The sequence below is a fragment of the Hyla sarda genome, chromosome 12, assembly GCF_029499605.1.
Source record: "Hyla sarda isolate aHylSar1 chromosome 12, aHylSar1.hap1, whole genome shotgun sequence".
Lineage (NCBI taxonomy): Eukaryota > Metazoa > Chordata > Amphibia > Anura > Hylidae > Hyla > Hyla sarda.
Window position 1 is genome coordinate 50,592,566 of NC_079200.1, and position 27,319 is coordinate 50,619,884.

The following is a 27,319-nucleotide window of genomic DNA, read 5'->3' on the forward strand; positions in this document are numbered from 1 at the left end:
GAAATTCTGAGGTCTAGAGAACCAGTAAATGTGAGTGGCTTAGCCAATATTGTACCATGTTATCATATTCTGACTCATTCAACTTATCTTGATGTGGTGTGTCTAGTAAAGTCACCTATACATATGAGACAGATTTGGCTGTAATGATCAATTGTAGGACATCTGATGGTAAGTTGTTTAAAATGTAAAAAAAAAAATACTATTAAAAAAATACTTGTTTTTCAATTGTTTGATCTTTCAAAATGATAGGTTTTTATATGGGCAGATTAAAGTGATCCTTGTGGTTTGGGTCAATAGACTCAGGGTCGGGATGGGAATTGCACCGATATTACACTCAAGTAAAACCGACCTAAGGAAAGGATCGATCATAGATACAAATTATAAAGTCTGATTGGTATTTGTGGCCAAAGTAAGCGAAAAGTTAAAGAGCAACTTTAAATCTTATCAGTGTAATGTTGTGTAGAGGAACCAAAAAATAATAATTATTTCAGTGCTCTAGTGCTGGCAATGCAACATTTACATGACATGTCACCTAAACTACAGAAAGTAAAATAAAGAACCAGAAGGGATGTTCTCACACAAAAAAAAAAAGAAAAGAAAAAAAATTTAATTGATTCCCACACAGAATAAAAGCCATAAAGCAACGTGCAAGCTTAAATACATGAAGTAAAGGAAAAAAGGAGAAATAAAATTACATTTTGCAAATTTTTGTTCAAATTTCCCTTAAATCTGTCGTAAAGGCACCATGTAATTGGCAAGTCCAAAAAACATTCCACGAGTATTCTTTATTTTTTTACACTGACATAAAACACAAAGCAAAAGTATACAACAAAGTGGAAAAGGATATTTAGGCCTTAATTCCCGGGTTGTTGTTTTTTTTAACCCACAGAATTTTCCCATAATATTATATTATATATATATATATATATATATATATATATATATAATATTTTCCCCATCATTGATATTTCCATATATTCTTTTATTTTTCAGAATTTTTTTATTTGCAAGAGAGAAACAAAACACAGTACAGTACAATATTTAACTGGTAAAAATGATCTTTAATGTTTTTATTTTATTTAACTATATATAACTAAGTTATTAGTTCCTATAAAATACTGAGTTAAAAAAGACCAGTGTGAACTATGTCTAAGGACAGTTTTGGCCAGCCATATTGGGACTGCAATACCCAGACTTCCAATGGTTCTACAGAACCGGACTTAGGAAATCAAAAAACCCTATGGTGAACTAAGTTGGGTTCAGTAAGAACCTGGGAGGTCTGGGTATTACAGATGTAATATGGACACTTATATGTGAGAATATTGGCAAACTACTGGAACTAGTAACATGAATACATTTGTGATTTCTAGGACCTACAAAATAATAACCGGTTCTCATACCTCCCAACTGTCCTATTTTTCATGGGATTGTCCTCTTAAAAGAGGTGGAGCTTATGAAAATATGCCCAAAGATGGGCATTTCTAGGAGTTTTTATGGGAGTTCCTGTATAGAGTGGGGAGTTAAACTGTCCTGTTAATATGAATTAACATTTTGGGAGGTATGCCGGTGCCCATTCAGTGTCGGCAAAGCAGCAAAAACCTAACCTAAATCTAACCTGAAAAAACATGATTAAACAATACAATACCACTAAGTGCACACGGTTTTTTAAGATATTCATCTTAAAAGACCCTAAGCCTCATTTATTAAGATGTACCTTGTTTACCATATAAACCAGTCAAAGCTCAGCTTTCATTTCTTTTAAGGGTTCCCAGGGTTATTTTACAATAAGATAATTACAAAGTGCTCCCCTACTGGAACCTCAGCCATCTGCTGATGAGGAAACTTGGCAATACGTGTTTAATTTTACAGCAGTGCCACCACAGGAGAAATGAAGTATTACACAGTTCCCATTTACATCAATGGGTTGTCTGTGTAATGCAGGGGGGGACGAGACCGAGAGAGAGAGAGAGAGAGAGAGAGAGAGAGAGAGAAACACTCTTTATCTATGATAAAGGAAAACCCCTTAAAGGGGTACTCCGGTGGAAAAAAAAAATTTCTAAGGTGCCAGAAAGTTAAACAGATTTGTAAATTACTTTCTATTTAAAAATCTTAACCCATCCAGTACTTCTCAGCTGCTGTACACTTCAGATGTAGTTATGTAGTTCTTTCCAGTCTGACCACAGTGCTCTCTGCTGACACCTCTGTCCATGTCAGGAACTGTCCGGAGCAGGAGAGATTTGGTATGGGGATTTGTTCCTACTCTGGACAGTTCCTGACATGGACAGAGGAGTCAGCAGAGAACACTGTGGTCAGAGAGGAATGAGCTACACAACTTCCTCTGTAGTATACAGCAGCTCATAAGTACTGGAAGGATTAAGATTTTTAAATAGAAATAATATACAAATCTGTTTAACTTTTTGGCACCAGTTGATTTAAAAAAATGTGTTTAAAAACTTTTCGGTTAAACGAATGCTGCACTCTAATTGGTTGCTATGGGCAATAAGGCCACTTTTCTTCCTGTAGACAATTGGGTTTATTAGTTTCAGTGTGACCAGATTTTAGGGTATTTTTACAAAAATATATTAATTCATGCATTCCAAAAAAATTTAAATTATTTAGTTATTTACATACAAAAAGAATACAAAAAAAATTATGTAAGCGCTAAATATGTGAAGCCCAGTGGATGTGTCTATTTGAAATGGCCGCACCCAGCCACATCATGAGTATATAACCAGTCAGCAGCTGATTTGTGGCAACATTCGGCATGGATTTCTATACTAGTAAACTAGTGACTGCATTGTATAGAAAAGTACAAAACGAATACAATAATATTAATCAGATCGTGAAGTGTTAATAGTGACAGGTGAGACCATGAAGTTTAAAGTGGTACTCCGGCGCTAAGACATCTTATCCCCTATACAAAGGATAGGGGATAAGATGCCTGATCGCGAGAGTCTCGCCGCTGGGGATCCCCATGATCTTCCACGCCGCACCCCATTAGAATCAGCCCTTGGGGCGTGCTCGCTCCGGGTCTGATTACTGGCGATCACGGTGACGGAGCATAGTGATGTCATGGCTCCACCCCGTGTGATGTCACACTCCGCCTCCTCAATGCAGGACTATGGAGGAGGCATGACATGGGCTGATTCTAATGGGGTGCGGAGTTGAAGATCATGGGGGTCGCCAGCGGCGGGACCCCCGTGATCAGGCATCTTATCCCCTATCCTTTGGATAGGGGATAAGATGTCTTAGCGCCGAAGTACCCCTTTAAGTTTTTTTTTTACAAACTAACAACTAAAAAGCATTTATAAATCTGCATTCTATATGTGACAAATTGGTACAGAATGTCTGAATAAATACGCCATGAATACATCAATTTAGCATACAGTACCACTCCCTGTTTAGTAGCCCTTTATAGTCAATTTAGTGCATTTTTTTAAACAATAATTTTGTGTTTTTATTCAAATTTTTCAGTAACATTGCAGGTCTCCTAACCCCATGTAAACAATTCCTACTACTTTTCTCTGTGTATTGTTACCATAGATATGAATCAAATTGCCATAAAATATGATAATGTGATATTTGTTATACTGTATACTTCATACTGAGTATACTGTACTGTACATAATGAGAGTGAAAGGGGTGCAAAGTGTTGCCATGAGGACAAATTGTAGTGACGGGGGTAAATCACGAACCCAAGAAATTAAACCTTGTACAGACGCGTCTCCAAAAGATTGCAGACAGTCCAAACATGGATAATTAAAGGAGTTATCCATTATAAGGTGATTTTAGTACTTACCTGCACTTGTCTTGGAGCTAAATGGCTATGTTGTGAGATTACAATAACGTTGTGGCTATCTTTTTTCATGAAATGGCTATTTCCTGTTGGAATTCCCTCCACCTAACTACAAGTCCCATTTGTTTGTAAGTGTGAGGTCACTTTTTTCCCTCTCACACATCAGCCAACCCACCCATTGGAACACACCTGTGCTCCCTTGCAATAGACCAGTGTTTTCTAACCAGGGTGCCTCCCTTTGTAGTTGCCAAACTTCCTTGATCTCTTCCCCCCCCCCCCAATGGTCGTTCCACCCATTGAAGCAAAGACAGACTCTATTTCATCACCTAACTAGTGATGCTATGTCTCAGGCCGCACTGCAACCTGGGAAAACTGAGGCGAGATGATGTATGCTGTTAAAATTATTCATTGGGGCAAAAATAAGACCCAGGTACAGACACTATATTATGAACTACACTAACATTACAGCCCCTGTAGCATAGTCAAATAAAAAAAATCCTGTAATAACCCTTTAATAAAGTATTTATTTCAACAGAGAGCAACATGTTTCAAGCCTGCACAGGGCTCTTTGTCAGGCAATAGTACGGGTTTGAAACATGTTGCTCTCTGTTGGAATTAATATTTTGTTAATTGTCCATGTTTGGAATCTTCGAAAGAAGTGCCTGTATAAGATTCAATGTTTTGTTTTTGTGATTTACTCATGTCACTTCTAAAATTTACGCCATCGGCTGGCATTTGGCATTATACGTGATATGTCTGAAGAAGTGTTGTGCCCTGAGCACAACTATACCTGGTAAAGGTTCATTCTCACTTGCTTGAGACCCTACTATATCATTGCAGGTAGATAGATGTGATATAGATAGATAGATAGATAGATAGAAAGAAAGAAAGTATAAATTGCATAAAAATTCACACATTCTATATTTTACACCATAGCCTGGTACTGCACACTACACCAGATGTTCCATACCATAAAATGATATATTGTTTAAAAAAATAAAGTACAACCATGGTATTTCCCATACTTTGATCACATGATCTGGGCAATAACTCCAGTGTAACCTTCCGGCACATATCCCCTATATAGATTCCCATTATTATTATCTCTTCTTTACAGATCCTGGCATATAATATCATCACATCCATGTCCCTCTAGGAATAGTCAGTTCATATAAATAAAGGCAACAATGTGTGTCATGTTCATCTCTCATATAAGATTTTTTTAAATGTATTTTTTATTTATTTTGCAAGCAATACTGTCATTAAAGGGAAAGTGTCATTAAATCAATCAAATACCCCATTCACATCAATATCCACACCCGACTGACACCATGACTGCATTGATGTGGTGGGTGATTTTATTACTCAGGGGGAGAGTTATCAGAACCTGTGCAAAGGGACAGTGGGGCAGTTGCCCATAGCAACCAATCAGATTTCAGCTTTCATTTTTTTCAGAGGCAATTTTTAAAATGAAAGAAACAATTTGATTGGTTGCTATGGACAACTGTTCCTTTGTACATGTGGTCCACTGTTTCTCTGTACATGTGGTCCACTGTTTCTCTGTACATGTGGTCCACTGTTTCTCTGTACATGTGGTCCACTGTTTCTTTGTACATGTGGTCCACTGTTTCTTTGCACTAAGCAATGATGTTAGAGAGCCATTCTCTGTGAATACTCAGAAAATTGTGTGTAGTAGAGGGAAGAGTTAGCAGCAAGGATTTTTTTTAAGGCAGACCATGTGGCGGCTATGTGGCCCTTGGAGTGAGGGGCCCAGCTCTCATTAGTTCCATGTTTTTAGCTACTTAGGTGGCCAAAATGTCTGCCTCTCAAGGGGAACCTGCATTGTCAGGAATTTGCAAAAGGCCCTTTTATTTTGTGTGGTAAACCCGAGCACCATACAGCAGCCAACCTCTCTCTTATGATGCCCTCAGCCAAGTCTTTGGACTCCGCTATCAATATAAAAGTATCAATATAATTCTAAGGCCCAGTGTCTATGATAACACTGGACTGGTAGAGCAGTCCTTTGGATAGGGGATAAGATGTCTCAGGACCAGAGTAACCCTTTAAGGCTGCAGGTTACCTCTTGTACAATAGCGGCACAGTAGTCTATGTCAGCAGAGTTTTCTATCTGTTCTCCACCAGCTCTGTGGGAGAGATATTATGTGTTAGGTGCTTCCCCCACTGCCTGCTCTGACAGGAAAATGTAAGCAAACATGGCGGTCATTTCCGAGTGGCGCACATCACATCCATTGTGGAGGTTGAAAGGTTCTGATTTTACTCTTTTGAATATGTGTCAAACAAAATGCAACTTTGTTCTGGATAGTCACTTTAATAAAGAATTTCAAGGATGTCTCCTTAAAAGACGTACCATAAAACGTATTTTTTTCTTTTTTTACATTGCACTGTATATGTGATAGATAGATAGATGGATAGATACTGTAGATTGATAGATAGATATGAGATAGATAGATAGATAGATAGATACTGTAGATTGATAGATAGATAGATAGATAGATAGATAGATAGATAGATAGATAGATAGATAGATAGATAGATAGATAGATAGATAGATAGATGGATAGATACTGTAGATAAATAGATAGATATGAGATAGATAGATGAATAGATACTGTAGATAGATAGATAGATAGATAGATAGATGGATGGATATATACTGTAGATAGATAGATAGATACTGTAGATAGATACTGTAGATAGATAGATAAATCCAGATGACAGCAGCACACAAAAATTAGGTGCAAAAAAAGTATGGTTTATTGCATTATTCCAGTGTATACAGAGCAACGTTTCCGCGACCTCTCGTCACCATTCTCAAGCTTGAGAATGGCGATGAGAGGTCGTGGAAACGTTGCTCTGTATACACTGGAATAATGCAATAAACCATACTTTTTTTGCACCTAATTTTTGTGTGCTGCTGTCTTCTGGATTTATCTATCTATCTACAGTATCTATCTATCTATCTATCTATCTATCAATCTACAGTATCTATCCCTCTATCTATCTCATATCTATCTATCTACAGTATCTATCCATCTATCTATCTATCTATCTATCTATCTATCAATCTACAGTATCTATCTATCTATCTTATATCTATCTATCAATATACAGTATCTATTTATCTATCTCATATCTATCTATCAAGGCTCCTACTCAGCGTGCACCTTTAAACTACATTTCCATCTTTGGTTGTGCTGCTCTCCTGGGAATTTTAGATAGATAGATACTGTAGATAGATAGATAGATACTGTAGATAGATATGAGATAGATAGATAGATACTGTAGATATGATATAGATAGATAGATATATAGATACTGTAGATAGATAGATACTGTAGATGGATAGATAGATATGAGATAGATAGATAGATAGATAGATAGATAGATAGATACTGTAGATAGATATGAGATAGATAGATAGATAGATACTGTAGATATGATATAGATAGATAGATAGATAGATAGATACTGTAGATAGATAGATACTGTAGATGGATAGATAGATATGAGATAGATAGATAGATAGATACTGTAGATAGATAGATACTGTAGATGGATAGATAGATATGAGATAGATAGATAGATACATATGAGATAGATATGAGATAGATAGATAGATACATATGAGAGATAGAAATATAGATATGAGATAGATAGATATGAGATAGATAGATAGATAGATAGATACATATGAGATAGATATGAGATAGATAGATAGATACATATGAGAGAGATAGAAATATAGATATTAGATAGATAGAGACAGATAGAACAAAGAATCTATCTATTTCATATCTATCTAACTATCTATCTCATCTATCTATTTATCTATATATCTATACCTTACTATGAAATACATCTAATATACAACATTTCTAAACAGCAACCCCAATAGCCAGATACTAAATAGCACACGACTCTCTGAACTACAGTATAATCACCCCAAAAACACATGCAACATTCACAATAGCTTTCTGATCACATGACTCCGGCCCCTGATGGATGAAGAGAACATTTCATTGAGGGGTTTAATGCATACACCAATGTGCACCTCAGTTAGTATTGTATTGTAAAAACATCTCTAGGACAAACCAGTCACACATGCAAAGTCTATCTAAAAAAAATTCTATCCTTTAAGACATGGGGTTGGATTATGGTGTTACAATGTCATATAGCATGAAAACGTGTAAACATGTCATCTCCTGTCAGCTTCCTCAGACAGGCGATCGCCAACCTGCATCCTGCACACAGAAAATAAATACCCAGTAACCTGTCCAAACACAAAAGCTACACTTGTGCATTGAGTTTGGGGTCTCCATGGCTTCTGGTGGACAACGTGTCCATGGAAAGAACTCCTCAAACCCAAGTTTATGAGCTCCTATTCACAGATAGAACTTTTTTTTTCTTTTTGTCTTTTTTTTTATTTTTTAACTTTTTTGTCGTTGTGATAGTCCCTTAACTTTTTATTCTTTCGTTGCAAACAAGACGGCAGAACACCTCGGTGCAATACGACAGCGGAAAGAAGCACAAATCCATTGCTCAGATAGAACATTGAAGAATCGGTCCATCGTCTACCGGCTTCTTAATTACTGTCAAGGCACAAAACGGCTTTTTGATTTTTCCTGATGACCTCTTGTTACGTATCAGAATCCACGAATCCGTCTTTCCTGGATAAGAAGGACAAAACCACAAGTAACAAGATCTATGTGCAATGACTTCTGTACAGATCACAAACATATCCCTACAAATTCGGAGAGATCTTATTATAATGGGGTCCATTACAACTCCATTAAGGGTCTATTCACATGTACAGTATTCTGTGCAGATTTGATGCGCAGGATTTTCTGCTGCAGATTCCAATGTAAACTAAATGACTGAACACAGCATTGAATCCTGTGCATCAAATCCTGTGCATCAAATCTGTGTAGAATACTGTACGTGTGAATAGACCTTCAAGGAGTAGTCTCATGGGAAAAAAAAAGGGGATAAGTATAAGATTGCGGGGGGTCAGAGCACTGGGGGTATTTGCAAAGTTTAAACTTGCTGGGTTTCTGACTTTGGCAAATAAAAGCTCCCTGTAGCTGTTCATTTCCCCTGCAGTGGCCACTACAGGAAAACTGTGGTATTACAGCTGACCAATCAAATCGATAGCCATTCATGTAAATACATGGACATTCTGGGCATTGAAAAGAGAAATCTCTTAGCAGTTCTCCACTCTGATATATATATATATATATATTTGTTACAGTTTTATTCTGATTCAGGATCTCAAGGCTTTGTGTAAGCCAGTTTCCCAAGCTGTGGCTCTGTTAGAGTTGCAAAAATACAACTTCCATCATACACTTACAGCCTAAAAGTTTTGAAACAGCTGGAAAGCCACACAGGTTGGGGGAAGATGGTATAAGTGGTGTGTTGGACATTTCTTAGTTCAAGAATAGTTTCAAAGTTTTGCATTGCTAGAAGTTGATACAACAGTAAGATACAACAAAATGAGCATGCCACAATTCAACATTTTGAAAGGTAATACTCACGCTTATTCTTCATGTCAGTAGATGTACGAATAGGATAGACAGGCCAATATTCAGTAATATTACCATGCAGATCATGATTGTATCAGGTCTCTGCAATACAGAAGATGACACTATTTGTTACCTGGACTGACCACTATATTAAGTGCTTGAAACAAGACATAAACTGCTCATATAATTTATTACAATACACTGTATACTGGCCGTGCTGGGTTACTGCAGCTCAGCTTCTACTGAAGTAAGTCGGAGAGGAGCCGCAGTAACCCAGTATGGCCACTACACATTGTACAGCGCTGTCTGTTTCCAGCCCTGTTCTCTGTGTATGAAGGTGTCATGGCAAACAGCTGGTAGACGATCTGATATTCATGACTTATCCTGACGATAGATCATTAATAAATTTAGGCCAGAAAACCCTTTCTATAACGTTATAGCAGTCAAGAACTCCAGCCATTAGAAAGATATGTTAACCCGTTAAAGAATTACTGTCATTAAAAAAAACTTTCAAAAGTTTTGATTGGTCAGGGTCTCAATACTGAGATCCCCATTGATCCCTACATATAGCTATGTGAAGCATGGATTTGGTACTCAGTCATGTTTAAAGTGACAAACTCCATATGTTAAAATGTATCTTGTGTCCTCAATTGATTGATGGGTCAGGAGTGAAGTTTATTTTTAATGGCAATAACGCTTTATGAGCCTCTGTAAAGTGTTTTTAGCAGCTGTTAAGGAGGCTTCCTCAGTTGCAGAAATGTGCCACATTATTGACAACAATGCATTTCCGAGTGAAATCCGCAAAAAGACAAGTCTTATCTTTCTGTGGAAGCTGGAATCAGGATTTCAGAAGCAGAAACTTCTGCAGACCACTCATGAAAACCAGCAAAAACAACTTGAACCACATGCCCAGCAGCTGCAACTCCTCTTTGACATGGTGGATGATGCAGAAAATCACAACCATAGAAACAACATATGGGTGCATGGTGTTCAGGAAGCAACCTAGCTACCTGACCTGATTCCTACACTGCAGGGCATTTTCATTTTACTATTGGGGGAACCTCGACTGCCCTGCTGGAAATTGACTGGATGCAAAGGACTCTTTGTCCACCATGTACAAACCCTGCATGGCTGCAGGACATAGGCCGACACATTACACATGGAAGGGTTTTATGAACTGCGCCTTTTTGTAAAAAGGTGCAAAAAAGGCACATTGCCACTGAAACTTCTTTAAAGTACACCAGCCCAGACTTAGCTTAGCTTTATGGTGTATGTGAAGAATAAAATTTTAGAAAATGTGAACCTGCACAAAATTTATGAAATGCTCTGCAACCATTTAATTAATTTAGTGTTCAACACATTACCAGCACACAAAAAACGGTGTAGAAAAATGCTTCACTTACACTTACAGTGATAAATGCTTCACTTACACCTACAATGATAAATGCCCCCCCCATAGTGTATACACAACTTTCCTTAACTCATACTATTAATTACCAGAATAACAGCACTCAGAGCACCTTCTTGTTAATTTTGTCTTCTATATCTGAAATGGCCCGGTATAACCAGGTCTTTTGGATTTGGTTTCCTTGGTCTTAATTTTGCTCAGGCACCATGCTTGTGCAGTGGTTCAGCTGATTTGCCCTCTGATAAGGGCTCTGATGTTGTGGCTCCCTGCCTTCTTCAGGGCTGGTCCCCAACCTGTGCCATTCCGCCCCTTGCTTCCTTTCCCTCCCCCCTCTTTCCCCCTCCCCTTATCACCCCCCCCCCCCCCCCCCTCCACACACACACTTATTTTCCCTTACTCTCTTTCTTTTTCTTAAGCCTTTCTTTCTTGGTTATGTTACTTGATTTCTATTCTTTTGATCTTTCTGTAGAATTTGTTTGATGTGGCACAATGCCTTATTGGTTTTGGGACTTAAAGGGGTACTCCACCCCTAGTCATCTTATCCCTTATCCAGAGGATAGGGGATAAGATGTCTGATAGCGGGGGTCCTGCCGCTGGGGATCCCCACAATCTCCCCTGCTGCACCCGGCGTGACGTGTGGGGCGTGACCGTGACGTCACTAGCCTCCGCCCCGCATCACCAGTCATCCGGCACGGAGTGAAGTTCGCTCTGTGCACCGGATGACTGGGGTGCCACAGCCGAGTCCCTAGCGACGGAACCCCCGCGATCCCCTATCTTTTGATAGGGGATAAGAGGCCTAGGGGCTTTAATGCTGCTTTGCATACAGAGGTTAGCTTATATCTATTCCTTGTTATCCCTTGTGTACTTCTATACTTGTGAAATTCTTAATAAAGATAGATTTACACAACCACCCCCCACAAATAATAAAAATAATTTTGTTGATCATTTTATTTTTCCATATAATTACCTATAGAAAAGGAATACATGTTTATAACTGACACAATCATAACAACAGTAGTATAATGTTAATATTACTGTACTGTGAACAGTGGGGGGGAAAAAAGGTGGAATTGCTGATTTTTGCCTTACTTTATTAAAAAAAAAAAAAAAAAAGTGGAAACATTTTCAGTAAAATACCTATACCCCAAAACGGTGCTACTGATAAATACAAACTGTCCCACAAATGTTATGGAAAAATAAAAAATATGGCTCTTGAAATGTGTCACTGAAGAAAATGAAAATAAAAATGCTTGGTTTTAAATGCTAAAAATAAAAGTGCGGAATTAATGGGTTCAGAAATTAATCTGCACAGGATTTTAAACCTAAACTTCATCAAGACCTGCCAGCTTCCATCCCACTCTTCCCTTTAGACTGAAAATCTATGAAGAAACAACCACATGCCATGCACCGTGCCTACCTCTTCAATTTCTTCTTCTGGTTTCACAGCAGCAGCTTGGGCACCCTTCTTAACCAGGCTCTTAGGTTCAAACTTAACCAATGCCTTGGACTCAGTCTTGGCCGGAGCTTTTTGTTCAGGTTTTTGAGGAGCAGCTTTGGGTGTGACTTTTGGCTCTGCTTTAGTCGCTTTCTGTGCAACCTTTGGTTCAGATTTCTGAATAGATTTTTGCTCATATTTCTGGACTATCTTGGTCTCATTCTTGGGTTCTAAAACTTTCACATCCAACCTGTTTTCGTCACTAGGTTTAACTTTAAACTCTTTTTTGGGAGGTTCAGTAGCAGCCTCATGTTCTTGGAGTTTTTGGGATGGTAAAACATCCTTCTTTTCTTCCTTCAAATCGGCAGTTCTTGACTTAGTTGGTGTTGCTGGTGATGGGAATGCTTTATCCTCATAATCCGGTGGAGGAGTCACTGGGGAGGTCCGCACAGCATAGCTGTGATAGCCCTTGTGAAACTCAACATCTGAAATGGTTGATTTGTTTTCCAGCTGTTGAAGTGGTTTCATTTGGCTTTCAAATTTGGTGACATTTGCAGACGTTCCTTGGTTACTTGGCTTGGAAGGGCTATTAGGCGGGGAGGTAGCTCGACTTCCACCACGAGTTTGTTCCCCATTCCAGTTCCCAGGAGTAAGTAACCTCTCTTTCTGGGAGCTTGTCCTAAGTCTCTTGGCATCTGGTGGAGTGGCAGCCATTTGTGGGGATGGGGTTTGTACTGGTGAAACATCCTGCGAAGTTGGTTGCTTATCTTGTACCTGAGGACTTTCAGAAGGTATTGGTGCTGGTGGCTCTTCATTGGCTGCACTGGCCTGTTCTTTTAGTTCCATGGGTTCTGCATTTTCTATGATTTCCTGCATTAGCTTTCTTTTTATATACTCTGGCCCTAAAATAGAATAAAAAAAGATTTTTAGTAGTTGACTAAAGCAATGCACGAGGAATGTAAAGGGGCTCAGATGGGCACCAATATTATAACTTGTGCATGCTACTCAGGAACTCTGTTAAGATATTGCATCGGGACCAAGGCACCTCAGGTTAGACTTTGTAGGCTTTGAATGGGAGATTTGGTCATGTACCTGGCTGGTAGAAGTCTGGAGAGAGCTCTCTTGCCATAGTTCTTGAAATGCTAGACTCATTGTTTGCTGCTTGAGCTGCCTGCTCAGCTCCATCTGCTTTGGCTTTGGCATGAGCTGTCCTAAGACAGAAAAAAAAAATATTAAAAATAAATAGAATATCAGTAAGGAAGTATTGCATTTATCCTTAATTTTACATGACCACATACTGTAGGTTACAGTTTACCGATAAGGATGGAGGAGACTGTTTACTTAACAATTAGCATATGTACTAAGAGTATATGGCCATATGGAAGCTTCCAAAATACATAGTTCCTCTATAGCTGTATTAGGGACTATGCACACTACAGATTTTTTTTTTTCCAAGGGCAACTGAATACCCATTTTTGGCAATGTATTCTGCCAAAAGATTGTCCATGTTCATTGTTTTGACAATGGTGTCATGCTTTCAGCAGTTTTGGTACTTAAAGGGGTACTCCACCCCTAGACATCTTATCCCTCTCCAAAGGATAGGGAATAGAATGTCTGATCGCGGGGGTCCCGCCACTGGGAACCCCCACAATATAGCATGCAGCACACACCGTATCTGCTTCCGGAAGCGCTGGAGGTTCTGGCTCCGCCCAGCCCCCTCAATGCAAGTCTATGGGAGGAGCCGTCATGCACCCCCTCCCATAGACTTTCATTGAGGGGGCGGGGCATGACGTCACACGGGGGCGGAGTCATGACGTCACGATCTTCCGTCCCCGTGGTCGGGAGCCAGAACAATAGCTCTTCCGGAAGCAGATACGGTGGGTGCTGCATGCTTTCTGCGATCAGACATCTTGTCCCCTATCCTTTGGATAGGGGATAAGATGTCTAGGGGTGGAGTACCCCTTTAATATTAATTTATGGGTTACTATGCTTTGTATTTATAGTGTGTAATTCTCTGTTCATGTTGTAACAGCACCATGTAGTGGCTGTTTGCATACACTGCAGCTCTTCACATAGTTTTACCCATTTCAGCATCCATAGCCTGTAGCCTTTAAACTCTGATGACATCATGAGCTCAGCCCATAGCAGCCATTTCCTCATTTTACAGCCAGCATTCTGAGGTAACCACACAGCTAGTAGGATCCTGGGCCATCCTCTTTATCCACGCTTATGGTAGCTTCACTGATATATTCACAAAACTATATAACAATATGGTTTGCATCTGTATGCATATTTTTGTGTTTTCATGTTTTCCTGCTGTTTTATGACAGTTTATAGTTAGAAGCTACTCAGATAGGATTGCATGCTCCTGGGTATATATCTGTGTATACTCTTATGGATGTTTATCAAAATCTCAGATATATATCTGTGTTGTATGTAGCTTACATATCCTGCACATGTTTGTATTTGCACTGCCTTGTACAGTAATGTATTATGTGCATTGTCATATGTCAGTGTACATTAGTGTGTTATTTTTCTGTTGCTCAGTTTTACCACATATACTGTATCTTAGCAATAAAAGTTGAAGTTGGACGTTTTGCTGTCTGTCAAGTTATGTACCCTCACACATAAGGAGGACAGAACAGGCAGAATGATCTGCTGCTCAAATTCTGTAGTGCAAACTATAATAGAACTCTTTTCAAGTGGAAAGTCCATAGTGTGCATGGGCCCCTAGGGTATGTTCAGATGAGGCAGATTTGATATAGAAATTTCTGGAATTGTTCTATTCATCCCGATGTGGCTTTCAGAAGTGCATATACATGAAGCAGATACACCTCCAATCTGCCATATATAAATTCAATCTTATTTTGCCTTTCTTTTACCTGTACTATTATGATATGAAGCAACCACTTTAATTCTCTTTAGTCAAAATATATCATAATCCCTGACCATATGCCCTTTTACTTCATTTAGTGTGTCCCTTCCCTCAGCCAGAACGGAGAGTTTATCTGAAAGGCTGTAATACTTCATTTCTCCTGCAGTGGCCACTGCAGGGAAAAGGCATTCCCCTTTAACTGAAGAAGAAGAAATGCAAAAGAGGCCCCGCCTACAAACTTTACTGCACATACAGGGCTGTGGCAGGTAACCCTGTGGGTCTGCTCACAGGAGAATATGCAGCTTATTTGCTGCTGTCAAGTGAGTTTTGCGCCATGTGAAATACGCTGCATTTTTTGCTGTGTGTTACCCTACCATAAGGGTGTATTTACATGTACAGTATCAAGCATATATTTGATGCACAGGATTTGAAGCTGCAGATTTTATTCTGGAAAGTTCAATGTAAACTAAATGACTTAAAGGAGAACTCCAGAATATAAAAATTGTTCCCCATACTGCCAGCAGTAAAAAAAATAAAGATGTACATACCTTCCTCCGCTCCCGCGGGGCCTCCGGTAACCGGCTACAGTCTCCGCTGTGATCCTCTTCCTGGTTGCCGGTGATCGGAGAGTCTTACTGCGCTCAGCCAATCACCAGCCGCAGCAAAGTCCCGACTCGGCCGGCGATAGGCTGAGCGGCAGTGTGACGTTTTTGGCCCCGGCAGCCTATCCCCGGCCGAGTCGGACTTCGCTGCGGCTGGTGATTGGCTGAGCGCAGTATGATTCTCCGACCACCGGCAACCAGGAAGTGGATTGCAGTGGAGACTGGAGCCGGTTACCGGAGGCCCCGGAGGAAGGTAGGTACATCTTTATTTTTTTACTGCCGGCAGTATGGGCAACAATTTTTATATTCTGGAGTTCTCCTTTAACACAGCTTCAAATCCTGCTCTTCTCTCCCTGCCCTCCTTCCCAGGTTTCTTCAGTGTTTACTCCCCCCCCCCCCTTTACTTATATGTACCATAACCAATATGTTAAATTTATTTTGCCATTTTTGTGTTAACACTTGCTGTGTTAATTTGCACTGTTTTTCAAAAACAATAAAAATATATTTTAAAACAAAAACAAATCCTGCAGCTTCAAAGCCTGCACTTCAAATATACGCAGGATACTGCACATGTGGATACACCCTAAGGGTAGGGTCACATTTGACGTTACGCTGCCGGCAATCACACGACGGCAGAGCGAGCTCCCTGATGCTGCTGCCATAGCTCTGTGTGTCCGCTCATGACTCATGAAATCTGCAGCTATGAGCAGACACTTAGATCTACGGCAGCAGCAGCAGGCAGCTCGCTCTGTCATCACTCTGTGACTGCCGGCGACGCATCTGCCGCGTCAAATACATCCTGTGGCACCCTACCCTAAAGATACATGTCATGATCACTGTCAACAGCAGGACAATGTTGATGACCACTGAAAAAAACCCATAAGAGAACACCCCAGCCATTTCTCGTAATCCAGTTTTTCGGCTGTCTGGAGCAGCATGGATTAAGGAAAAATTCACCCCAAAAAATGCTGCCTTTTTGACGCCTAGGGACAAAACTGCATGTACGAAACAAAATATGCCGGGAAATTTTACACAGCGTGAACTTTGCCTAACGGACTTGCACTCACATTTCTCTGGTGCTATACCTGTCCAGCTGATTCTGCTAAACTGCTGTAATTGGATCTGGAATATAGACTAAGACGTCTCACTCTGCAACCCGAACGGATGGGACTAGGCTCCTATAACAGATAGATATATATATATATATATATATATATATATATATATATATATTTATATATATATATTGTTGCTTTAACTAGGAACAACTGGCTTTAACAGAGGTTGGGAAGAAATTTACCAGATTTGCTAAGCGTTCTTTATAATATATAACACATTAAATTGAAAGGGACAGCATTAGAGATTCTGCCATGAAATAAATCAACAGAGTGGCCTGATTTAGACAAAATCAATCAGACTCAACATTGAAAGGTTATTTATTTCAGCCACCTCTAAAAATGATTTTAGTTTAATAATTTCTTAGACACAAGCTGAATATTAAAGCAGTTGTGTGTGATTAGAAAAAGAGATGGGCAATGTGTTTCGAAAAACGACGCCTCTGCTGTCTATAGATAGTATCTGGTATTGCAATTTAGTCCCATTCTAGGACTGGGCCACAATAACAAAAGACAGCCTATGGATAGGAGTGGTGCTACGGAGCTGGGACAGTAATATAATTGTATGTTACCCACAGGCATTAGCAGATGTCATCAGTCGATAATAGTGTTGTCCTCTATTGGACTCCTTGTTCCTGTTTTCTGTAGGTCTCTGTCTGGTAGGCCAGTCAGTTCTGATCAGTCCTTTTTGGTTTAGGGAAGTAATGACTGATTGGTTCCACATTTTCTGGCTATGTTTAATTTACAGGAAATTTTACATTTTAGAAAACCCACTTTCAAAGATCCTGTAAAAAAATGTATGAGGACTCTTCTATTAGCCAGAATGGCTACCTTTAAATGGGCACTGTAAAAATCTAAAACTTTTTGTATGATGTACATCTTGGCAAAACATTAACCTTTTAAAAAATGCTTTTAATAAAAATCATGGCTTATTAAGAAAAAAAGAAAAAAAACACTAGGGGTCTCCATACCATCCAGCCATCCAGAACATAATCCTGTCCGGCTGCAGCATCATTTTTGTCCCAGCTGAAGCACATGGATATAGCAAGAGAAGAGGGGGGAGACAGATATGGCGCTACATAGTGCCGATTATCCGCGATCACAACGGGAATTAGATGTGAAGGTAGAAAAACTGCTCACCTTTGCAGGTTGCGCTGGAAGCAGGCGCTACACTGTTAAGCATTTTGAGAAGGTTCTGTAGGCTGGCACGTCATGAGCAGCTGGCTGTCGGTCCCGTCGAGGATGGTGGACAATGCAGGGATACAGGTGTGGAATATGGGAAACCTGGCAGGGGTTCCCTTAATCTTCCAGTAGATAACTGACTTCAGCACTTAGAGCTCTACACCGGCGGCGTGATGACACGGGAGTCGGGGGTAGCTTCGTATCAAACTTTTTATTAGGTTCATAAAAAGTGGTAATACATAGGCACTAGGCGTTTCGGAGGGGCTCCCTCCTTCCTCAGGTCCAAGTTCCAAGACTTGGACCTGAGGAGGGAGGGAGCCCCTCCGAAACGTGTAGTCCCTATGTATTACACAACAAAAGACACATAAAGAATCTGCATAAGCTAGTGAGTAACATATATAAGCATTATTTTTTTTTCTGTGATATGCTACCTCCCACCCTGGAGGAGACGACACGGCCATACATTATACAAACAGCTCACTGATTTCAGAATTGTGTAACACCTTATTTAACTTGTGGAGGATTCAAGGGGACTGAACACTTGATGACAGGTTTTCCCACTGATTGCAGCTGATCACTGAACATCCCAGCAGTAGGCTATCCTGTCATCAGCTTATTGCCAGGGCGCCCTTCTAATAATTCTAAAGGGGTTGTCCACAGCACACAACCTCTATAAACCCATATTGTTGTAGAATAGTGTCTGACAAGTTCCTGTGTAGTAGTATGAAATCATCTAGAACGTGAAATATTTGGTAGTACGCTCTAGAACAGTTTATTCTGATCACTCCCTGAGCCAACAGCTGCCAGCTCCTTGCTGCTACAAATACTACACACCCTATATATAGTTAGCATGGTATATATAGCCCGACCCATCTGCTCCAGCAGTTCACAGTAAGGAAAGGCTGTCAAATAGTGAGATTCTATATTACCTATAATGCAGCATTTACTAAAATTCTGTAAAATATATCACTTTTGGAAGATTAATACATAAAAGATTTAGGAAAAGGAAAGTGATGGGAAGATACCACTCTATTCTTAAACAGGTCTATCCATACCTGGACCCACTGGAGGATCCCCTTGGCCCAAGCTCTGAAATATTTGTGGTGCCCTAAAGGTCAGGCAACAGACAGAACTGGAACTGACTTTGACACCAGTTACTTGTTGCTAGGGTCTAATTCCTATGAGTTAAGTGGGCCCCAAAGTACTGCAACCTCAGGAGAAAACTATAACATGCCAATATTATTTAGCGTCTTTAGGTGATATTACTTAATTATATGGCAGTATTATATGAGCTCTTTAAATGGGCACTGTCACCAACTTTATTTTTTGATATGTTGTAGTACTTATGTACTACAACATATCTCTAATATACTTTTATTTTATTTTTTTTCTTTAAAAAGGTTTAATTTACATTTAAAAACCGGCCACTGAAAAAGGACTGATTTTGGAGTGGCAATCAGTCCTTTTTTAGTTAGGCTGCACTCGCTCCCTGCCTGTCAATCAGACAGGTGGGAGCGAGCGCATTGGCTCCCCGGCCACTGGCTGGGAGGCCACTCCTCCCGCACATCGCCGCCGCCGCCTCGTTGCTGCCGCTGTCCCTGCACGCCCTCTGCCGGACTCTGCAGTAACTGCAAGTGTAATGAGGGAACGGGGTATGCGGGGCGGGGGGGGGGGTGAACGGGCTAGCAAAAAAAAAATAGGATGGTGGGAGGAGCTACCCTTTAAAGCGGTACTCCCATGGAAAACTTTTTTTTTTCAAATCAACTGGTGCCAGAGAGTTAAACAGATTTGTAAATTACTTCTATTAAAAAATCTTAATCTTTCCAATACATTTTATGGGCTGTATATTACAGAAGAAATGCTTAACTTTTTATTTTTTGTCTGATGTCATGAGCACAGTGCTCTCTGCTGACCTCTGCTGTCCATTTTAGGAACTGTCCAGAGCAGCATATGTTTGCTATGGGGATTTTCTCCTGCTCTGAACAGTTCCTAAAATGGACAGAGATGTCAGCAGAGAGCACTGTGGTCATGACATCAGAGAAATCTAAAAAGTAAAGCATTTCCTCTGTAGTATATAGCCCCTATAAAGTACTGGAAGGATTAAGATTTTTTAATAGAAGTAATTTACAAATCTGTTCAACTTTCTGGCACCAGTTGATTTAAAAAAAAAAAGTTTTTCACGGAAGTACCCCTTTAATCCCCTTTATGACATTTTATGCACAATTAGGACAAAGTATGGATCAGGCTCAGGAGCTGAACCCACTCCAATCACAGCAGGTGCTGGCTACTCACCACCTTTAGTGGCTGGGATTTCGGATAACTCAGATCTTGGTAATTTATCCCCCTAGACGCTGTGGTCAATAGACACCAAGGTATCCATGTGGCAAGGTTACCAGTTGCAGTTGCCTCCAGCCTCTGATCATCTCCCCCGCTTGCACAATAATCACAGGGTACCATTAAGTTGTCATGGCAACAAGGGGCCTAGTGAAGGCTGCTATGATTGTATTTCTAATACATCCTGCCATAGACTTATATTACAGTACACTGCAATACAGCTTTTATTGCAGTGTACTTCATGGGCACCATGCAGGTGTCATCAGTCTATCATAGTGTTATCCTCTTTGGGGTTAAGTCTGGCATTTCACACGCCTTTCAGTAAACCCCACACACTAGGGGCTGCGCTGGCGCTACGGTTTGAAATATAAGCCAGCTCCAGGCATAAACTTGCTAAATAAGTGAACAACCTTGTAAATCAGTAATACGTTTCCTCCCCAAGTTCCTGTTATTGGTTGATCCCTGTCTGATCGCCCAGTCTGCCCTGATAAGGGGGTTTCAGTTTAGTCTAATAATAAGTGGTTATTTCACGTTAGTATTGCAGTGTACTGAAGAAGTGATACTCAAGTCTCCTTAGAGTCTAAAAGTGCAACAACAACAAAAATAGAAGAAAAAACTACCCCATTAATACTAAAAATTCTAACCACCTCCTTTTCCCAAAAAATTATTGGTATAGTCATGTGCAGAAATCTACTATAGCAAGATTTATCCTGTATGGAGAACGCCATCAGAGAAAAAAGTCATTTTTGCTCACACCATGGCACAGTTATGTATGTATATATATTATGTATGTATTATGTATGTTAGGACAGTATTATGTTGCCACTACATGGCGGTATTATTATTTGCTGCATGGGAAGACCTCTCTGCCATACACCAGCAACCATTGTGTGTCCATATGGAGGCCTGAAAGACAATACAGATATGATGTAAAGCATCACATTTCTGCAAGAATATTTACGTACGTCAAGGGATTATCATAGAGGTTGAGTGGAACTCAGAGAAGTGTCCTGGCAATGATGACTTAGACATTCCTAAAATGCTGAAACTTTACCCAGCTCCTGAAATAACTAATAGCTGCTGCCATTCATGAATGCTGCAACAGTAATAATCCCCCTTGTGCCATAATGTCCATATATACACTACAGCTCATTTATTTTAATACACCACCAAAATCATCGATTTCCCTAGCCCCTTCTGGCCAATTTTCATTTTCGCAGTTTCATATTAAAATCCTCACTTTCCTTACCACATAACTCTTTTCCTTTTCCATTGACATTGTCATATTAGGACTTGTTTTTGAGGGACCAATTGTACTTTGTATTGATTATATTTATATCCAAAAGAAAATGCTTTGCATCGCAACATTCTGCCCCCTAAAACGACTTTATTTTTCGATCTACAAAACAGTGTGGGAGGTCTTTATTTGTACCATGATTTAAAGGGGTACTCTGGTGGAAAAAAAAATGTTTTCAAATCAACTGGCTCCAGAAAGTTAAACAGATTTGTAAATGACTTCTATTTAAAAATCTTAACCCTACCAGTACTTATCAGCTGCTATATACTACAGAGAAATTTGTGAAGTTCTTTTCCAGTCTGACCACAATGCTATCTGCTGACACCTCTGTCTGTGTCAGGAACTGTCCAAAGCAGGAGAGGATTTCAATGGGGATTTGCTTCTAATCTGGACAGTTCCTGACACGGACAGAGGTGTCAAAAGAGAGCACTGTGGTCAGACTGGAAACAACTTCACACATTTCTCTGCAGTATACAGCAGCTGATAAGTCCTGTAAGGCTTCAGTTTTTTTAATAGAAGTAATTTACAAATCTGTTTAACTTTCTGGCACCAGTTGATTTGAAAACATTTGCTTTCCACTTGTTCCCATAGGAGTTCCATTTTAACCCCTTAAGGACATAGCATTTTCTGTTCTTGCACTTTCGTTTTTTCCTCCTTACCTTGTAAAAATCATAACCCTTTCAATTTTGCACCTAAAAAATCGACTTTATAATGACATGAGTCATTTTACCCCAAAAATCTATGGCAAAACAGAAAAATAATTGTGCGTCAAAATTGAACAAAAAACACAATTTTGTAACTTTTGGGGCTTCCGTTTCTACGCAGTAAATTTTTTGGTAAAAATGACACTTTATCTTTATTCTGTAGGTCCATACGATTAAAATGATACCCTACTTATATAGGTTTGATTTTGTATTACTTCTGGAAAAAATCATAACTACATGCAGGAAAATGTATACGTTTAAAATTGTCATCTTCTGACCCCTATAACTTTTTTATTTTTCTGTGAACAGGGCAGTATGAGTGCTCATTTTTTGTACCAGTTTTGTTTTGATCGCTTCTTATAATTTTTTTATGGTATAAAAAGTGACCAAAAATATGCTATTTTGGACTTTGGAATTTTTTTTACGTGTATGCCATTGACCGTGTGGTTTAATTAACAAATTATATTTTTATAGTTCGGACATTTACGCACGCAGTGATACCACATATGTTTATTTTTATTTACACATAGGGGACAATAACATGAATTATACAGATTGCAGGCACTGATCAATGCATTGCCATAGCATAGCATTGATCAGTGTTATCGCCGCTTGACTGTTCCTTCCTGGATCTCAGGCACGGAGCAGTCATTTGGCAATTGGACGCAAAGGAGGCAGGTAAGGGACCCTCCTCGTGCGTCCGAGCTGATCAGGAAACAGACTGAGCTGCCGGGAAGCTTTCACTTTGACTTTAGACGGGGCAATCAACTTTGATTGCCGCATCTAAAGAGTTAATGCCGGACATCTGCCTGAACGGCGATGTCCGGCATTGGCCATGGGGCTGATAGCAGCCGGGACCATGCAGGTATGATGCGAGCTCAGCTCCTGAGCTCGCTTCATAACCATCCTGTGCCGCAGCGCCATTTAGAAACGGCATTTTGCGGCAAGGGGTTAAAGATTTTTCTTCAGTACCATGTTGAGGTAGGTTGGATGTATAAATTGCTTGTAATATGATCAAAAAATTACATTTCTGCCACTGGGTATTTTATTTTTCCTTTATGGCCTTCACTGTGCCGAATCAATAATGCTATATTTTAATAATCCAGACATTTCTGCATGCGGCATTAATAAATATGTTTTGTTATGAAGTTTACAATTTCTATTTGAAAATGGGAAAGGGTGGCAATTTAAATTTGTACCATGAGGGATTTTTTTAAATATTTAGAATATTTTTTTAATCTTCCTAGGGGACTTTACTATGTAATCGCTTGATCGCTTCTACAATTTACTGCAATACATAGGACCTATAGTTGTGGTTACATAGGACCTACTTTTGGCCAAAAGTTTTGTGCCTGACACAAATGTTGGTTTTCATGGTCTGCTGTTTTAGTGTTTTTAGATCTTTAGCCAGATATTTCCATGGTCTCTGAAGTACAATTATAGGCATTTCATACATTTCTTTCATTTCTATTGACAAATACATCAAGACTTAATATTTGCAGTGTTGATCCTTCTTTTTGAAAACTACTGCAATCCACCCTGGCATATTGGATATCAGCTTCTATGCCAAATCCTGACTGGTCACAACCCATTCTTGCCAAGTCAGTGCTTGAAGTTTATCACAATTTCTGTGTTTTTGTTTGTCCACCCTCTATTTGAAGATTGACCTAAAGGTCTCAAGGTGACTAAAATCTGGGAAGTTTCCTGACTATAGACCCACAATGTCAATGTTTTGTTTGCCTGCCACCTAGTTATCACTTTTGTTTTGTGACATGGTCTCCATCATGCTGGAAAAATCATTGTTCATTACCAAATTGCTTCTGGATCATAAAGAGAATATATTCTTGGAGGATGTTTAGATACCAGCCAGTGCCAGGACCGTCTCCTAGAGAGGATTTAGTTACGGATCAGTTCAACACTAGTGCACAGCTTGGCCAGGGATGGCAGCAGGCAGGTGTCCGTGCAACTGCAGGCACAGTGAGGCGAAGGCTTATGAAGGCTGGCGTACTGTCAAGAAGGACAGCAAATAAGCCACTTCTCTCCAAGAAAAACAGGCTGTCATTCTGCAAGAAGTACAGGGATTGGACAGCAGAGGAATGGGGAAGGGGTATTTTCTGGAGAAAAAATGGTGCGCTATGCCAACAATAAAGCATCCTGAGACCATTCATGTGTGGGGTTGCATTTTGTCCGAGGGAGGGGGCATACTTCCATGAAGAAGGAATCCAACCGTACCCCAAAAGCAACATCTCCCAAGGATCCACGAACAATTTGGTGATGAACAATGCCTTTTTCGACATAATGGAGCACCATGTCACAAGGCATAAATGATGAATAAGCAGGTTGGTGAGCAAAACACTGAAATGTTGGGTCCATGGCCAGGAAACTCCTAAAATCTTAATCCTATTGAGAACCTGTGGTCAATCCTCAAAAAGCAGGTGAACATACAAAAGCACAGAAATTATGATTACCTCCAAGCACCGATTAGGCAAGGATAGATTGTCATCAGTCAGGATTTGGTCCAGAAGCTGACATCCAGCAGGGCAAATTGCAGAAGTTTTGTAAAAGAAGGGTCAGCACTGTAAATAATAAGTCTTGGCATATACTTAATGGAGGGAATTCATTTTTATCTCTTGTCCCTGCGTGCAACAAATCTTTGCGCCAAATTATTTATGCAGTTTTCCAGTCCCAACTTTACTACGTGTTAATATAGCCCTTTATTTGCAGTTCTGCCAAATTCATGACGTGCGACAAATGGCATAAGTGGCATGTTATGTCGCATCCTACGTTAATTAGGCACAATCTTACGCCAAGTCTTCTCTGGTGTATAAAAAACGATGTCCAGAGCTACTTTCTAAATTTTTGCTATTTTATCTATTAACCCTTTGGTGCAGGGCGGTGAGGGTCCGGCAAGGGTGGCAGCAGTCATGTGAGTCCTGTAGCGGCAGCGATCATGTCGGTCACAGTTTGGAGATTACTATACAGTGATCTCCCAACTGTGGCGCTCCAGATTTTGCAGAGCCAGGCGACTGTTGCATATGCAATTGATCCAAAGCAACAGTCGCATGCTTAGAAAGAATAGATGAAAGACTAGTCGAGAAAAAAAAATATGAGTAGATGCAGGGATGAGAAGGACACCAGATTCATCAAAGGGTGTGCGCCTCATGATGAATTTAAACCTAGACAACCAAAACCTACGCTAGAAAAAAAGGGGTAAAAAGAAACGACAACCATTATTGGGGAATTCCCCCCCCCCCCCCCCATTGTGTTTGTCATTAAAAGATTACATGGACACTGTCCGAATCAAAAACGTTTTATATGTTGTACATCTTGACAGAACATTAACTTTTCTAATATACTTAATAAAAATAATGTATCACCTTTTTATAGAAATAATGGCTTATAAAACTACCACTAGGGGTCCCCATACCATCTAGAATCTAAGCACTCCTATGTGCTCACTCCTGTCCTATCAGACTGCTGCATGAAAACTGAGAGGCTATCTCCGTCTCTCCCATTGAGATACAAGGAGGGGACATGTCGGCCACTGCTTTGTGCGGGGGTTGACACACTCCATTCACGGGAAGAGCCAGGGCACCGTGCAAGAAACCCCGGCAATCTTAAACGTATCCCCTATCCTTTGGATAGGGGATACGTTTTTAAGCATGATCATTCTCCATGAAAGGAGGATGAAGACCCCAAAGACACATTATTAAAAATTGTTCCAATGGCATCTGCTTCCAACCATCTGAAGGGTTTTTATAATCTTGTAAAATCCCTTTAAAACAGTTTCCTGAAGCCAATGTAGCACCGATTGGCTTTTCAAGCTTTAGGAAGGTTTGTGCATTAAAAATATTGAGTCACTTTGTTGACTAACCTTATCTATATATAGAATTCATTCCACAGGGACTAATTGTCACCAGCCACGGTTGTAGTAGCTCATTGAAGCCAGAGGAGGCTTTTTTTCCAGTTATCACACCAAATTTTCTAATTGCTTTCTCTTGAAAATTCCCTCGCTTTGATTTCGCTGTGGGCTTGTTTGCTTTACAATTTGCAGCTGAGAATTTTAATTAATCGGACTCCATGGAAATCATTATATCTTGGCAAGCGGAATAGGCAACAATGAAGTAAGTGACTTTCTAAAACAGGAAACTCTTTAATGAAGAAAATATTGTACAGCAGCCAATAGGACAACAGCGATTCATTAAATTTCAGTCCGGGGAATGACTTCAGCATATTAGTAAAATTTAGAGATGAATAAAGAATTTTATAAGCTTATCATTTTTATCATTTTTTTTTATTTTTTTTTACAACTGATGGAGAATTTAAGGTGTGCAGAAAACTACCGGGTTCTGGGATCCCAAGGGATCTCTGTGACCACATCTGAAATGAAAATAACACATTTGTGCCAAAATCTCATTCATATTTAAAGAGCTCGATAGACTGTTATGAGACTATCCAGTTTTTCAATTAACCTCATATTAACCACCGTTGTAGAAGTTGCTGTAGATTGTTAAAACTGCAGAAAAGTTTTAGGAAAAGGACAAAAGTCTAAGGCCAAAATAGGTTTTAAAATCTCATTACCAGAGGGAGGAGGAGGAGGAGGAAGGGTACGATGCTTGAGTCATTCTTTGCTTGCGTGTGATGCAAGTGCTGTGAGAAGGAAGGAAGACTAGACAGAGTGGAAGTAATATTGGGGGGGGGGGGAGATTTATCAAAACCTGTGTAGAGGAAAAGTGGCGCAGTTGCCCATAGCAACCAATCAGGACGCTTATTTCATTTTTAAAGAGGCATGTGAAAAATGGAAGAAGCTATGTGATTGGTTGCTATGGACAACTGCACCATTTTTCTTCTTCACAGGTTTTGATAAATCTCCCCCATTGTGTTCTGTTGTCATTGCTCCCCTTTGGGCCCTGGATTGCGGGGATTGGTTGGATGGTTTGGCACAAACCAATTGCATTTTTTATTTTCACAGATACAGTTTTTGGGGAGATTCCCTTAGGATGGATCATATACAGAAGCAAGGATTCCTCT

General features: G+C 39.8%; 1 protein-coding gene across 1 annotated transcript in view; it reads right to left on the reverse strand.

Annotated features, from left to right (window-relative positions):
• Positions 1 to 7,609: 7,609 nt before the first annotated feature.
• The window catches only part of JPH2 (junctophilin 2), an 88,799-nt gene continuing 69,089 nt past the window's right edge, over positions 7,610 to 27,319 (reverse strand). Inside the window, exons 3-6 of the mRNA XM_056547857.1 lie at positions 13,272 to 13,390; positions 12,162 to 13,081; positions 9,349 to 9,438; positions 7,610 to 8,484 (exon numbers count right to left, since the gene is read on the reverse strand). Of these exons, the coding sequence (XP_056403832.1) occupies positions 9,358 to 9,438; positions 12,162 to 13,081; positions 13,272 to 13,390 (1,120 nt within the window). The 3' untranslated portion in view covers positions 7,610 to 8,484; positions 9,349 to 9,357. The remainder of the gene's footprint in view (positions 8,485 to 9,348; positions 9,439 to 12,161; positions 13,082 to 13,271; positions 13,391 to 27,319) is intronic.